Source organism: Helianthus annuus, chromosome 1 (assembly GCF_002127325.2).
Source record: "Helianthus annuus cultivar XRQ/B chromosome 1, HanXRQr2.0-SUNRISE, whole genome shotgun sequence".
NCBI classification, from domain to species: Eukaryota; Viridiplantae; Streptophyta; class Magnoliopsida; order Asterales; family Asteraceae; genus Helianthus; species Helianthus annuus.
Genome location: NC_035433.2, coordinates 134,260,087 through 134,277,084, shown reverse-complemented (window position 1 = coordinate 134,277,084; position 16,998 = coordinate 134,260,087). Strand labels below are relative to the sequence as shown.

The 16,998-nt window shown below is 36.8% G+C and overlaps 1 protein-coding gene across 1 annotated transcript; it reads right to left on the bottom strand.

Annotated features, from left to right (window-relative positions):
- Positions 1-5,094: 5,094 nt before the first annotated feature.
- On the bottom strand, positions 5,095-16,217 carry LOC118491512 (glutathione S-transferase T3-like). Its single transcript, XM_035989349.1, has 6 exons — positions 16,181-16,217; positions 15,884-16,095; positions 14,765-14,787; positions 13,011-13,260; positions 12,691-12,914; positions 5,095-5,416 (listed from the first exon to the last, which is right to left on the bottom strand). The coding sequence occupies exons 1-6, from the start codon at positions 16,215-16,217 to the stop codon at positions 5,095-5,097; spliced, it is 1,068 nt and encodes a 355-aa protein (XP_035845242.1).
- Positions 16,218-16,998: the final 781 nt, after the last annotated feature.

Genomic DNA, 16,998 nt, shown 5'->3' with positions numbered 1-16,998 from the left:
TATAGTTTGCTGATGATGGGCTATTTGATTCAAAGATTGTGCGTCTGGTTGACGAGTCAGATGTTAAAAATGCTGTAAATTTATAATTTTCTACGCATATATTTTATTGTATAATAAGTATAAGAAGGTTTTTTAAAATTTTGTTGTAGCCTGAAGATCATTCTGTAAAAATAGCTGATGATGTTAACGATCCTCAATTACAGTCTAAAGATTTTCCTGTTCGTGACATTTCTGCCTCTTCAAGTGTTGTATCTAATGTAAGCGTTTATTAGTTTTATATTGTCTATTTTATTATTGTCTCAATATATTGATATTCTTCTGTATGATTGAGTCTTAAACTTCAAAGCTGAGTTGAGAAGATAGTTTGTGTTGATAAAGAAAGTTATAAAATTTCAAGAATTTAGAGTTGTTATATTCTAAATTAGTTTACTTAGGTGGATAAGATGCACAAACTTCGTGGCAAGACAACTGTAGAGGATAACCAAGCTGTTGATACACCATGTAAAGTTCGAAAGGTTTGTTTAGTATCATCCACTTCAGAATCAGTGTTACACTTCACCAGACATGCTGAAGATAGACTTGTAAGCTTTTGCAGTCGAGGCTTTGTTTCGTTATTTCAACAATTTCAGTTATATATCAATATTTTATAAATTCACTATTCAATTTTCTGTTTTTAGCATCTGCCATCAGATGTATCTTCTGCGTTGGATCTGCATACTGATAATCCTAAGCCTATCAATATCCAGAATCTCAAATGTGAAGTCAAGGAACTGTTTACAACATCTCAAAAAACCAATACTGGATTCAACTACGCTGTTGTTGGATGGTCTTCTTATCTGAGATCTTGCAATATTGCTTTTGGTGATGAACTTTCGTTAGAGTTTCACAAGTCTACTCAATTGCTGAAGTTAAAAAAAGTTGTGCATACCGTGACAAAGATTAAGTCCTCTTAGTTTCATGTCATGATTGTTTGTGGTTGTACATCTGGTTCGTCAGTGGTACTAATTTTGCTTCTTAGACATGTTATATATGTAGTTATGTCTATAAACAACTTTCATTGTCAATGGGTGGGTGCTACTTTTTTTTGTGGATGGGACAATGGGAATACTCATATGTATTTTCTATATTAACTAATGATGCATATTTATAGTTGTCTTTTACTTATAATAGATAACACGTTTTGGTACAATATCTATACATATATCTATATGTTCTATCAATCTGTTTTATGCATGGTTTTCTAACATCTGATACTTACTATCTATGCATCTGACAAGTTATGTTGGGGATAATTGATGACAGTTTTTAGGAAAGTCTGTTGGAAAGCAACAGAAGTTTTTAACAGTTAATAGACAACAGTGGTTTGCTGCTATCAACATAATGGAATTGTTGTTGAATAAACCTATTGACCATTAGTGCATATCAATTTTATAAGTCTGCACTAATTATTTTTTTTACTCTCTGTTGAATACTAAATGAGATATTGACCAAAAGTCTAACAGATGTTTACCAAAGGTCAAACAGTTGTTGACCAAAAATCAAACAGATGTTGACCAACAGTTAAACAGATGTTGACGAAAAGTCAAACAGATTTTGAACCACTAAGAATCATAGTTTTGCCAACAATGGTTTGACTTTGGTCAAACAGACTTTTTGAAAACAGTGGTTTCACTAGCAATCATCAATGGAATTGGTCAACTTTATTTGCAAAAATTGGTTTTAACTTTATTTGAATTTAAATTACAAGTACCGTATATTTCTCATTCTTATTGCAAGAATTGCCTTCGATCTAAAGTTAATAAAATATAGTATCTCAGATGGTTTTGAAAACAGTGGCTTCACTTTAAGCTATCCATTTGGTAAGCTCTGTTGAAGATAATGGATAACATTTTTTAGGAAATTCTGTTGGAAAGCAACTGAAGTTTTTAACAGTTAATAGACAACAGTAGTTTGCTATCAACATAATGGAATTGCTGTTGAATAAACTTATTGACCATTACTGTATATCAATTTTATAAGTCTGCACTAATTATTTTTTTACTCTCTGTCAATATGGGCTATGCATGGTTTTCTAAGAAACGACCCGTGTTTGCACATGGGTCTTACCGCTAGTACTATATAATAAAAGAAACCATTTTAGGGACACTTGTCATCATATTAGGTCATGCTTTACAGATAATGTATTATTTTAGTTTAATCTTTTCTAATTAATTATAGATAATCCTCCTACTAAATATTATTTAGTATAATTTCTTATAGATAATTATTATTTAGTTTAATCTTCTTCTCATCTATAATATTATTTATTTAACTAATAGAGTAAACTGCGATTTTGGCCCCTGTGGTTATATCACTTTTACTCTTTTAGCCCAAAAAGAATTTTTAACATCTGAGCCACCCTCTATAAAATTACATTTATTTAACTCGTGTAATAAATGAGGTTTTTTAAAGATGTATTATTTTATTATTAGGTAAAGAATATTACATTTATTCAATCCGTGTAATACATGTGGTTTTAAAGATATAATATTTTTTATTTGGTATATAAAATTACATTAATTCAACCCGTACAATATGGTTCTTATATATATAACTTTTTATTATTTAATATATAAAATTATATTTATTCAACCCGTGCAATAAAGGATGTTTTTAAAGATATAATGTTTTATTATTTAGTATATAAATTTATTTACTCAACCCGTGTAATACACGGGGTTATAACCTAGTATATATTCTAATAAAAATGTCTAAAGTGTATAATGCATAAAACTTTATAACTATTTTTTATATACAAATTGTTGTTTACAATTATGTTTAACACATTATTATAAAATAGGTCAAAGATGTATTTATCCTCCGCCTCCAAGAGTGCCACAGAGAGCTCTCTCACGAATGGCTCCTTCTCTCTAAGGTCAAATGGTGTCTGGTAGCGCCTCATGCCACCTAGGCATGATGGCGCCTCGCACACCACCACACAAAATGCATAAAACACCAAAAAAAACATAAAAGTGTCCAAAACTCCCATTAGAACGTGTTTTTTGGGCCGAAACTTGGACAAGGGGCGTTGCCATGACGTGCTCCTTGTTTCAAGCTTCGATTTGACTGGTCGAACGCCTAAAACAGAGACCCGTAGCCAAAGTTATGCTTGTTTTCGTAAATCACCTCTGGAAGCTCGATCATGGGCCTCCAGAAATGTCATGGCTCGATCTTCTACACTTGGGCCTGCATCAGGGTGCTATCGACTGAAGCGTGATTAGGTTGGCGAGCGCCAATGGTTGTTTTTGTATTTATTGTTTTTTACCATTTGAAAGGGTAATAATTAAAAAAAGTGATTTTTTAATCAAATTTTATACCCACATCCCTTTATAAATCCCCAATCTTCACTATTTTTTTTTTTTTACCACAACTCACCACAATTTCAATCATCTCTATCACAATTTCAACAACTTTATGGCGAACCGCTGGACCAAAGAGGAAAACATCGCTTTGGCTACCAATTGGGTGCATATTGCGGAGCAAGGGCAACCACCAGATCATGTTGTTACTTAGAACGTGATTTTGACGCATTTTTGTCAACAATTGGGTGCAAACAATCGTAACTTGAATCACATTACTGAAAGGTGGCGTATGATGCGAGCATGTTGCAGGGTTTTTGAGGTGGTTCATTTATTTTATTGTTATCTTTAAGGTGGGATTTTATTTGATTATATATGATAAAAAGGAAAAGCGTGGTTCATTTTTTTTTCATGTTTTCTTAAATAAAAGTAGCATTTTAATATGTTTGGCTTCTTTGCCAAGCTTTACTAAACTTTCTACAAACATATTTCGTCAGCTCGCCAAAATAGCCTTAGGTCACTCCACACTTTCTCCACTCCCATACTCAAATCTCAATGCCTTTATTTATTAATCTATTTCTTTTTTCTATAAAATTATCAAAAAAAAAATTTATATAAAAATAAAAAATTGACTAAAATTAAGTTCTCTTGTAAACATTTACTTTTTAAACGAATAAGAAAATTACACGTGGCATCTTTAGACACGGTTTTATGCCCCTTTAAGATGGACGTACCAGAACGTGACATGTCTCTTCATTAGTGGATGAATAGAAAAATCACAGCTGAAGAGTCACATAGTGCTAAAGGTTCTTATTCTATTAGTCTTGTGGTTTGTAGTTTTCAGTGCAATATGACACACCACCCCGGGAACGGCGTTGTCCATGGCGTTTATGTTTGGGCTTGGAGTTTTCCACCGACGTGGGAGGCTCTTGATTGGTATGTGGATTTTGGATGTGTTTTAATTGGTTGATGTATATATATATATATATATATATATATATATATATATATATATATATATATATGTATATATATATGTATTATAAAAACGCCACTAACTGCGCCACTCCCACACCGTCCGTTTTAGCATCACGCCACGTTCTGACGCGTGGTTCACGCGTCGTAACATGCCCCACCTTCAAGCCCCTCAACAACGCATGGTCTTAAAGCAATGCAGACTGCTCTTAAGTTCATTAGGGTCTTCCGTGCGTCGTTATTCTCGTTCAACCCCCATGGCGAGATCATATCATTACATCTCCTCCAAGACGTAATCATTACTCTAGGTATGTTCAGTTAATGAAAATCGGCAAGTAACGATTTTGACCGTTAGATCGATTCAGGTTATATTTAATGTTGAATTTGTTAAATAGAAAGGTATTCAAAAAAGAAACTAAGAAGAGGCAAACACATTTACCTTTCCACTTAGACTAGAGGGTATTGAGAGCCTCATCCCCATGAGGATGGGCCGCCACGTAGGCGCCACATCACCATCCTATGGAGGATGGGCCTCCTTGCATTTTGAGGGGGGTGGAGGATGGGCCTACCCCACCTAATTATTTTATAATTTTCTAACTTTTTTTTGTTAACTTAATAAAAACTTCATAAAAATTAAAAAAAAACAACATAAAACAACATAATTAAATTCATTTCATAACATAAAAAAAATTATATTTCCTATAAATTAAAATTACTAATCCTAGAAACGGTAAACATAAAAACGAAAAAAAATAATGATACGATTAAAAAAGTAAATAACCTACGATGTCCATTTTTTCTTAACCTCCTCTTTCATCCTCCGATAAACCTCGCGTTCATCCTCCGGAACCGAGTTGAGATCCAACCTAATAATCCTAAAATCCTCCGCTCGAGCATAGTCGGCCGACAAGGTTTTCTTGTAACTATATTTTTCGGCCGCGAGCTCTTTGAACGAACGGAATTCGGATATCAACTCGTCCATTTTCGAACCCGCCCCCGAGCCGCCCCCTCCACTCGAGCCACCCCCTTTCGCTTTCCAGCTGCCTCTTTTTTTGCTTTGTCCCTTCCGGTGGGACGTTCCAATTCGTGAACGGGCAACACATCTGTAACACCCCAATGTTTCGAAAGTCAAAGTCGAGGTCAAGATTGAAGTCAAAGGAAGAAAAGATCGCTAATCGCGATCTATCACTCCTTGCTCAATCCCTATTTTGACTTCTTTGACTGTAGTTAGTCTATTTTATGTTTTACGTTAGTTGTATTATGTGGAGTAAGTAATTACAAACGAAGTAATCGAAGTATGTTTCTCGATACGAATCGCTTTATGACTGTGAATAATAGGAATTAACAATGCAATAAAGTCAATTAAACGATAATCGAACTAATTTAATCAACATCACGTTCGCAAACTCGAATTTCGCATTTTGGTGATTATTATACGTGTATGTGTGCCTTACGTGTTACTTGTGCATGTTTATTTACGTTATGTGGTAATCAATCGAATCGCAATCGAACCCATCGCAATCGAATCACAATCGCAAATCGAATACAAACTAAGGATGATTGTATGTTAATATAGCATGATGATTGGTGGAGAAGAGATAGTGCGAGATATGAGTGCATTGAAAGTAATTTGAATAGGAAACTCTATCGCATTTGCATCGCTCGCAGTCGAAATTGAAATATCAAGAATCGTCGCGCCGCCCACTCGAACCAGATGTCAGCCGGACGGATCGCCATCCGACCGGGCTGCCATCCGGTCGGTGTGGCATCCGACCGATCTGTCATCCGGGTGTGGTGTTATCCGACCGATCCACCCTTTCCTCTTTTGGAATCCTATAAATACCCCTGTCATTGTCATCATTTCTACTTTTGGAAACTCTCTGACCGAACCACCCGTGCTCCTCACCTTTTCTCAGATTTCTCTTAAACCAGGTAAGATCTCGTCCTAAATCTTGTACTTTCTTGATCTACACGCACTCCTACACCCTTCTATCTTTTGAATCTTAACTTTTAACCATAAAATCACTAGATTTGAGGTGTTCTATGATGATGTCATCATGTGTTCTTGAAAAACTTCATGTTTTGACTTCAATCCACCAAGAACAACTTAGATCTAACCGATTTCCACACAAATAAACAAAGATCTTGCATAGATCTAAACAATTTCATGGTGAAAAAGGATTGAAAGATGGTTTCTAACTTTCTTTCAACTCTTTTACACTCAACACACTCAAAACCGATAGAATCGGATCTCGTTCTTAGTGTTGTGTTGGTTCAAGATCTGGATTCCATCCATGAGACCACCGATTCCGGGTTAACCGAGAACAACCATCTTGAGCCGGTTAACTGGTTGAACTTGGGTGATTCCTATTCGGCCGGGTTACTAGGGTCGAGATGAGGTTCTGATTGGTTAACATGTTGTCAAAGTGTCTCGATAAAACTACAAACAATCAAAACAACCAAGTAAAAGACGAACGAGACGACCGACACGGAGAGCTATCCGACCGGACTACCGTCCGACCGGACAGCCATCCGAGCAACCGGCCGCCCAAACGTCCGACACTTTGGGTCCCACATTTAGTCAACTTCATTTGAAGTTGAGTATTGAACGAATTGCTATTCGATCGGACTACCATCCGACCGGATTACTCTTCGGATCATGAGATACTTGACTTTAACACTTAATCGATTTTTCAACATGTTCAATGCACTAGTGATGCCACCCGACCGGACTGCTGTCCGATCGAGTGATAATCTGCTGTGAACTTGTTCTCACTAAAGTGTCAACCTATCGGATTACCGTCCGATCGGACTACCGTCCGGTCGACCGGCCTGAAAGATAGAGATACTTTAATGTTTTCAAATGCTACAATAAAAACTTCAAAAGTCAAACCATCATACACAAACACATCATTCTCCTAGGAAGAAACAATCCACTCGAATAGTCATCCGACCAGACTACCGTCCGACCGGATAACCATCCGAACGGATTATCATTCGCACGAATTGGCCGTCCGATCAAATTACCATCCGACCGAACTACCATTCGACCCCTCAACACTTGTGTTCGTTTTACGCGTCACTTATCGTTATGCTATCATATTAATCAGGCTAACCTTACTCTCAAGCGCTCCCTTCAATCCATCCAACCGGTGTGAGTATACTCGATCCCTTTTTGCTTTATGCACTTTTGGAGGTTACATACGTTACTTATACAAAATCACAATCGAACACACTACGCAATACTTTAAACGCTAACCGTTACTGCATGTATTACGTGACTAAATGAATGCTTGTTGTTATGTTTACACATGGAATGTTGTCTACCTGCCTTAACGACGATAGTACTATAGTTTGGACTCAGCACCCGTTCACACAGGGGTTGTTAAGGACAATTATTTGCATGGATTACGGTGGTGATCATGTATTACGAACTGCCTTGGGCAGTCAACCCGCAGTCATTGGTATCGATAGATCCATGTCGATAATTAACATGCTTCGTTTTCCTATGTGTACGTGCTGGTTATGCGTAAATTATTTCGAACTCTATATGCTACTATCAAACTTGTATGCTCACCTTTACACCATGTGTATTGACTTTTATTTTAACGTATGTGACAGGTATTTAGGATGCTTAGCTGCTAGGAAATCGAGGCTATAATAAGTTTCTAGAGGCCAACAAATAGTTGTCTGTACTAATGTAATCAGGAGTCTCTAGAAGCAGATAAACAATTGGGCTACTTAAAAATCTGAGTTGTCGGAATAGAACTATTTGCCTAGATTTTGTCTGTAATAATTTGTTTACCTTTTGAGACATGGTATGGGACATGTTATTTTAAATTGATTGGTAATGATAATTGTTATGGAAACTTCTGGACAATCTGTTTCGCTCAGTGTCGCGCCCCGATGATTCCGCCATCGGTTGGGGTGTGACAACATCCTCGTCATATTCTGGGTCGTCGTTTATGTCGATTTGACAACGAGCGGTGGAGCCTCCCGCATTATAACTTCCGGACTCGGAAGTTTTACTCCGTTTGGCGGTTGCGACCTCATTTGGAACCGGCTTCCATTTGTTTTCTTTCTTTAAAATGTTCCATGCTCGGAGGTGCGGGAAATGCGTTGAATTTTTAGAGTCCCACTTAGCCAAAGCTGTAGGATCGTTGTTGAACCCGAATGAGTCAATCAGAAGAGTTATTTATCCAATTCAAAGGCGGAATCAATGAATTAGACACTCAAACTAATTATAATGCTTTCTTTTATTGATCTAACAATGTTTACAACCTGAAAGCAAATTGGCAGCACTTCGTTACAATTTTCAGAACCGTTACCAAATGAACATCAAGTGCACATATATATAGTGGAGAGGTTTCGCTTCAATGGACTATCCATATAAGCGGAACCTCTTGTTATGGTTTCGCTTATATGGTCAATGTTCATATAAGCGGAACCTCTTGCTAATCCACCAAATTCCGACTCTCGAACCTCGTGCACTGGATATCCTATCCTATCTTATACTATTACATGATACAAGACGAAGTCAATAGACGTAATGCACTAACAGACTCCCCATCGGATATTGACGAAGTCTTCAGTGACCATTATCTGTTATGCCACCTCTTCAGTCTTGATCATTTTGCCATCTCAATCAGATTGTAACAATGTAAGCATCTATCATTCTTTCTATTTGAACAACTTCTAACTTTGACTCTTTTACCAGGATCTCATCACTGGCTTTATCATTAACAACTTCATCATCAGCAGGCTCCCCCTCTCATCAAGCTTCCGTTCTTCTAGGGATCGACACTACTCTTTTCAGCTACAAGCTCATCCTCACTGTCAGCTTGTCTTCAGACTCCCCCTCAGTCTTTGCTTCCGGGATCATAATCTGGACTTTTTCTGCAATCACTCATACACTTGATAAGTAACAATATTTTAAAAACCATCAATCAATTTCTCTAATCCACTCCCCCTATCAACCAACTTAACAGATATAACAGTGTTAAAGAATCCAACTCCCTCTCAGTTTATCATCCAAGATCAAGTTAATGACCTTAGAGATATCACAAACTGTTTTTGAAATTTTTGATTTTAATTCAAGTATCAAATTAATGAACTTGTTTTATTTTCAGAAACACAATCAGCTTACTAAGATTTTGAAACTCAGCATTTCAGATATCGGTTGTCGAAAATAAAGCAGAAATCAAAATCATTTTGTATTTTCAGAAAATATAAAGCAGTAAGAAATATATACAAACATATTTACAGATAATATTTTTGTTTGAGTATGCGTCAGAGGATCATATCAGTTTTTGACAAGTTACGAGTACCGTTGAGCTTAATTACACATTAAGAATTAAACAATTCACCTCGATTGTCGATATAATGATCCATCTTAAATTTTCATACAAACTTCAACTGATTCAGGATACGAATTAGATGTTTTAAGAACTTAAACTCATTCATGTGTCCCACCTCTTGAATATACCCCCGTATCCAGAATCCCAGATATTCAGTCTTACAGGTGAGTATACCACAAATGATATCTGTAAGGGGTTAAATGCGAGGGCCGTGAGAGCTCAGGTCGATACTTCCGTATACACAGAGAGATGACGGCTTTGACTTTCTGGTGTGTCCCCTTTAGAGGATCTTTTAATTACATCAGCCGCGACTATCAATTTTATTGTTTCATCAGCTTGCTGAGGGCGATGCTGTATTTCAAGCATTTGCAGAAAGTATTATTCGGGGACTAGGTCAGTACTTCCATACAGCAGAAGTCCCAGAATAATACCCCAGATATCACTGAGTATAAAGACCTAGTATCTCAGAATATGGGACCTTTCAAACGAGATTTCAGGGGTTACCTATATATTCAAGTAGTGTTCCCCACAAAATAAGCAAGTGTTTGAATTTAGGTTTATATCCCGAAAAAATTTACTAAATGTATAAAAACCTATCGACATATCATCGGTGAGACTGTTTAATGCTTATTATTTCTTTACAATTCTTTAGCATACCGTAACTGTCTACTGATGTACTATCATTTCCTTTTTTTACGCAAAAACTCAATTTTGAATTTTTATCATGTTTTTGGCTTTTTCAAATTTTCTAATGTTTTTGTATTTTCTGACAATTTTTCTCCCCCTAAAATGCAAAACCATTAAAGGAAATTTGACAACACGATGCTGATAGCTTTGTCTCGCCATCCATGTTCTGCTTCTCGTGTACCGAATTACAGAAAAACTAACATAAAGTACCCCCATGATTTACAACACATTGATTTTTACAGTTTCAGAACCGTTTTTCAATCTGATGAATGTAATCATGTTTGTTCAGCCGTGAGGGTTTCGGCGTATTCAATCAATATTTATTCAAACAAAACTAAAACAAACATATTTTTGGTTTTTAAATTTTCAAGTTTTTAGAGTTTTGAAAATATTGTTTATTTATGTACAAACAACACTCAAATTAAACTCCCTGTTCAACCAAACCAGGGTCCTGCAACCTCTTCCTGTGCCAGGCTGCTCCAACTATCATTTTCACAATCTTCAGTTTTGTTGAGCACCTGCACATTTCAACAATTTGATTATTTGAACAATTTGGCCCAGATTTGTTGGACCTTAGGCATTTTAACACAATAATTTTCATTCAATTTTGGAAATTCTTTGTCATTTAAAACTTTTTCAGCTTTGATTTCAACTGTTTCATCTTTTACTGACAACACTTGTTTCTTAGCACTCCACACTTGACCTTTAGGAGTACCTCTTTTGTAAAAATTTGTTCCTTTCTGAACCTTTTGATTTTGAACAACATTTTTAGGTTTCCAAAACTCTTGAGGTTTTGTTATATCAACAGATGTTCTCTAACTCTGTGTTGTTCTCAATCTGGGTGTGTGAGAATTCCAGGTCTGTCTTGAATCGAACCTGTTCGGGTTTGATTTCCCATTTTGATTTGAAGCAAACTTGTTTGTATTATACCTCCAAGTTTGTCTCGAATCAAATCTGGTTGACCTTGGTTTCACACTCTCAGATTTCTATTTTTTCAACATCAACAGGCTTTGGATTTGGACACTTTCGTGCAACATGTCCAATTTGATCACACTTAAAACACACTTTCTTTGAAACATCCTTGGCCTGTTGTTGTTTCTTTTTCAAAGCATCAAACTCCTCATTAGACTGTTGTCCAAATTTGAGTTTTTCCTCTTCTTTCAAGTTTTTCCCTTGAACAGAATTCATCTTTTGTTGCAAATCTTGTTGTTTTCTTTGATTCCAATTCTGTTTCCTTTTATAACCCAAACCAGCCTTCATGTTTTTCTTCTTAGAACCAGGTTTGTTATAAAAAGATTTATGACCTTTACCAGCAAACTTTGAAATCTCAGACTTTTCAATCTCAACCATTTTGAAAACTTTATCTACCTTTTCTGAAATCACATTCTGAATCGGGAATACAACATCTAAGAATAATTTGTCCGATCCAATCATGGTATAAACCAATCCCTTTGAATCATCATTCAAATTTTTCTCGGATTTTGTGTTTTTCAGATAACCATCATAAAGATTTCCTTCATCTTCACCCTGTGATTCAGACTTACCTTTTTGCAGACTTATCTTTCAAAACACTATCAACCACCTTACTTACCACCTCCGAATCATCAGCATCATCAGATTTGGTGTAAGTCACATCGATACTTTCAGGTAATTGGTCAGCTATGTTCAAACCCTTTGCCACCTTTTCCTCATCATAAAAAGTATAATTGTTTCTCAATGGTGGTGGTACCTGATGAAATTCTGAACCAATACCCTTTTTACAATTATCAGTATCTCTGTCATCTGGTGTAATGTTGAAAATGCGTTCGAGAATGTACGAAGAGTTATGATAACTTTGAAGTTTGGTCACAATCTTTTCTTTTTCAGCCAAGATTTGTTTAAGATTAGCAATTTCATCAACACATTTGTTCAATTCAATTTGCTTTTCTTTAAACTTTCTTTCATACATTTCTTTAGTGACTAAAGTTTCAGACAATCGTTGATCAAAACTTTTGACTTGGCTCTTCAAAGTATCATAAGCCTCTTGTACTCTCTGACTCGACCACTTTAAAGAATCATACTGTTTTTGTAAATCCTGAAATTTTGATTCTTTTTCAACACAATCGACACATTTTGCTGTACACAGTTGTCGATAAACCTCATTATCCTTTTCAAGACCTTGACATTTCTATGTCAGTTTTTCAACTTTTATTTTCAAAATTTCTTCTTTGTCAATCATTTCTTTACATTTTATTGTGAAAACATTTTCAAGTTTAACAAAGTCATTGTCTTTTATTTTTATGATGTCATCTTTTTCAATACAGACTTTGCACATTTCTATGCAATTCCTGCACTTGTTTTCTTTTTCATCAATTAAACCAACATTCAATAAGTCAGAAGATTTTCTTACTTCAGGCTCTTCAAGCACCAATTCTTCTGTCTCAGCTTTCTGGTCTTCCACTGTTTTCTCCTCTTTTCCTTCTTTAAGTGCTTCCTCGATCTTCTGTTCTTCTTCAACTTTCTGTCCCTCTTCAGCAATCTGTTTCTCTTCAGTTTTCTGTTCTTCTTCAGCAGCAGTCTTCGCAACAGCTTTTACTTCTTCAATCATCTTCTTTAATTCTTCTTCTTTTCTATTCTTCATCTCTACCACCTTCGGTAGACTTTCTTCACAAACCTCTCTTATCTTCTTCTCCAAATCAGGCAAATACTCTTTATCAGATAATCTTCGTGTGTTGAAAGTAGCTTGCCTTGGAAGCAAATTTGTTACAGCTTTGAAATCCACTTTTGAAGGGTCAACAACCGGATTACCCCGTGGATCCATGTAACATTCCAATTCTTCATTCCATCGTTTGGCTCTCTGGGCTTCTTTGAAAGGTTCATCTAATTTTCCAATTTCCCATCTTGCATACTCTGCTTTCCACCACCTATCATCAGCAACAAATGCATACCCAACAGCATCTTTTTCTGGGCAAACTTCTTGACTCCAGTCGTAACCTTCATCGTCATATATAACTGCAAGAGCCCTTGATTTTTCTTCTGGCTGTTTCAATCTTGGTGGCTCAGACTTGTTCTGATGGTAAATCGCTTTCTTGTAGTAATCTTCGTTGAACGGGTTCTCAGAATCATCAGCAGCATACGCATTTCTGCACTCGCGCTTGAAGTGACCTTTTTCTTTGCATTTGAAACATGTCACTTTGGATTTATCAAATCCCAGTTTGGTAGATGGTCCACCAATTGACTTCCTCCCCGTGATCTCCATGAACTGTTGTGCTCTACGAACCGCACTGGCCATGCACCATCTTATATCCATTAGTTCCATCTCCTCGGGGTCTATTTGATCATATTCTTCTTTCGTCAAATTGGTATTGCCAATCTTCCCTTCAACGAGGCTTTCATACGATTCCAGTACAGATGCCAAGAAAACCATCTGTTGTTTCGCCGATTCTTCGCTGAAATTCTGTCCATTCTTCAAATCAACTGCGATATTACACTGGAATAGTTTCTTTGAAGCAGATTGGTCTGAAGTGTTTGAAGAAGATCCACTGTGAAAACCACTGTGAAGACTTTCATTGTTCACTGAATTTGAACTTTCTGCAGAAAATGTTGTTTTTGGAGACCCAGCCTGCGTTATATTTCCTCTGTAGTAAAGTTCCACATTCTACTGATAGGCTGGACTGTTGACTTTTGATCTTTTTATCTCCAGCTCATGGCTCTCAAGCCTTTCAATCAGCAAATCCACTTTTAGATCATCAGGCTTGATTGTATTCTTCAGCATTAGAGCGAAGTATTGCCAATCTTGATCATTGGGCAATGAATCAAACAATTTATCCACCATCTCTTCTTCAGAATACTTGATTTCGTATCTAGCCAGCTCCATTTTCAGATGTCCAAATCTCTCAATCATTTTACAAACAGATTCATTTTTCATACAACTGAATAAATCAAACTCATTACGCAACAATTTCTTTTTGTTTTTGACAATTTCATTACTACCAACACACTTTTTCCCTAACGCTTCCCACAAACTCTTTGACGTTTTCTCTTGTTATAGTAACGAGATAATATCCTCTCTCACTGACTGTTTGATTAATGTGATCATTTTATATTCAGCTACAACATTTTTTATATCAATGTCAGTGAAATCTTTTGGATCTATTAACTCTCCTCCCTCTTTAACTGGTTCAATGTATCCATTTGTCAATTTCAACCAGCTTTCCGGAGCGAAAGCTTTTACCCAACCCTCAAATCTGTTTTTCCACCAGTTATAGTCTTCAACTTTCATTAACTTTGGTGGCTTCTGTTGGCTTCCGTACATGTTCTCGAACTTCAAATTCTCCGAAATTTCTCTTGAATATTCTTTCAACTCAGATCTTCTATCTGACGATTCGGAAGTGAAAGCGTTGTAGAATAAGTTGTAGAATTCATCACCGTTGTTTGACATCTTTAATCACCTGAAAGCAAACACACAAACTTAATCAGTTTAAACAATATCAAGAAATCTGAAATTCACTGACACTCGATTGTCATGAAATAATCTTGACACGATAAAGTTCACTTTCAAATGAAATATGACACACGGGCGAAATCAGATCGAACGTATGAGCGAAACTCAAGTTGACTAATAAGCGAAACTTGCTGATGTCCAGATAAACGAAAGCATGTAGTGACAAATAAGCGGAACTGATTGTGTCTGAATAAGCGGAACTGCAATGTCTGTTCAAGCGAACCCTTTGAGCGGACCTATGTATTTTGAAGCGAAACTAATGACCTTTGAAGCGGAACCTTGAAAAATGATGACACAAAAGCGGACCTTACGAGCGGAACGTCAACAAAATGACCCAATAAGCGGACCTCTGAAGCGGAACTACAACAAATTTTGTTCACTGAAGCGAAACTATGTGTATCAATAAGCGAACCTACACAATGTCCACACAAGCGGGACCACATCCGAAGGTTATTTTGTCCATTTTTAGGTTGAATTTTGACATGAAACTTTCAAGGGTTTGTTATTATCCACTAATACACATTCTGTGAAAAATTTGGCCGATTTTAACCGTGGAAATTTGTCCAGATCGAAAAAGAAGTAGAAGACAGAAAACAGATCCAGTTGAGCTAAACTCTTCCTCCTGAGCTCTGATACCACTTGTAGGATCGTTGTTGAACCCGAATGAGTCAATCAGAAGAGTTATTTATCCAATTCAAAGGCGGAATCAATGAATTAGACACTCAAACTAATTATAATGCTTTCTTTTATTGATCTAACAACGTTTACAACCTGAAAGCAAATTGGCAGCACTTCGTTACAATTTTCAGAACCGTTACCAAATGAACATCAAGTGCACATATATATAGTGGAGAGGTTTCGCTTCAATGGACTGTAAGCGGAAGCTCTTGTTATGGTTTCGCTTATATGGACAATGTTCATATAAGCGGAACCTCTTGCTAATCCACCAAATTCCGACTCTCGAACCTCGTGCACTGGATATCCTATCCTATCTTATACTATAACATGATACAAGACGAAGTCAATAGACGTAATGCACTAACAAAAGCAAGGTTAAGTATGTCCTCGTCGTTACTCCCACTAGGAGGATTAGTGTAAATTTGGTTATAACACCCGCTAAAGGTATTGATGGCCTTGCTCATTTTACGCCACTTGCCCGAGACGGAATCGAGATCACGCAATGGGCCTTGCTCCATAAGCCCGTTAAATCTTTCCGTTGTCGCCTTCCAAAAACTACTACCCGTTTGGTTGTTCCCTAAATTTAAAAAAGAAATGCATTAGTAAAAATAAAAAATAAATCTTTTTCAATTTAAATTAAATAAATAAACTTTGGTTCATACCGATAATCGGGCAAGTTGAGGACTTAACAAACGCCATTGCTAGCGCCTCCTCCTCTATTTTTGTCCACGGTCTCGGCTTTGCTCTCGAACAGCTTTTTGGCGCGGTTTCGGCTACGGTTTCAACCGCCTTCCCCTTCCCCGTGTTTTTTTTTTGCGCTTGAGCTCTTTAGGTGGCGATTCGGGGACGACTTCTTCATCATCATCGTCAAGTTGAACCGGGGGTTGCGGTTGGGAAGTTGGCGGTTGCGATTGGAATTGTTCAAACGAGTTGTGTTGCATGAATTGTTGGAGTGCTTGGTATTGTTGCATTTGTTGAACTTGGGACATTTGTTTGAAGGCGTTGGGTGATTGTTGGAAACCCGAAAACGTAAATTGTGGTGACATCCATGAAAGATCGATAGTCGGAGTGTAAGCGGGAGTCGAAAAAAGGTTAGGTTGGTTCGGGTTGGGATTGTTCGGGGTGGGATTGTTCGGGTTGGGGTTGTTTGGGTTAAATGGATTCATGATTGTATAAAAAAGATGGAGAGTTTTTTTTATAAAAGTGGATGAGAATGGGAGAAGTAGTGAGAAATTGATATAAAAATGGATGAGATGAGGGGTATTTATTTAAAGTTAAAAAGGTTTTTTTTTTTAATTAAAATATAGCCGTTTGTAACGGCTAGAATTTTGAATTCAAGGCTCGTCGCCCGCGTCTTGCGGAAGCCGTTTGGGACTAGCCGGATCGAGGGGGGCGGTGTGGAAGACTAACGTTGGGCCAAGCCGGGCCTAAACCGACCCCATACCATCTGTCTTATAAGTAGTGGTTAGTATAAATGATT

Excerpts from the sequence above, each read along its gene's own strand:
- LOC118491512 (XM_035989349.1), bottom strand. The coding sequence starts at position 16,217 with ATGGCGTTTGTTAAGTCCTCAACTTGCCCGATTATCG. Across the intron at positions 14,788-15,883 it reads ACATACTTAACCTTGCTTTT|GTGATTAAAGATGTCAAACA; the intron begins GTTAGTGCATTA and ends GTTTGCTTTCAG. Across the intron at positions 5,417-12,690 it reads ATTGATGAAAAAGAAAACAA|ATGTGTTGCCCGTTCACGAA; the intron begins GTGCAGGAATTG and ends GGGGTGTTACAG.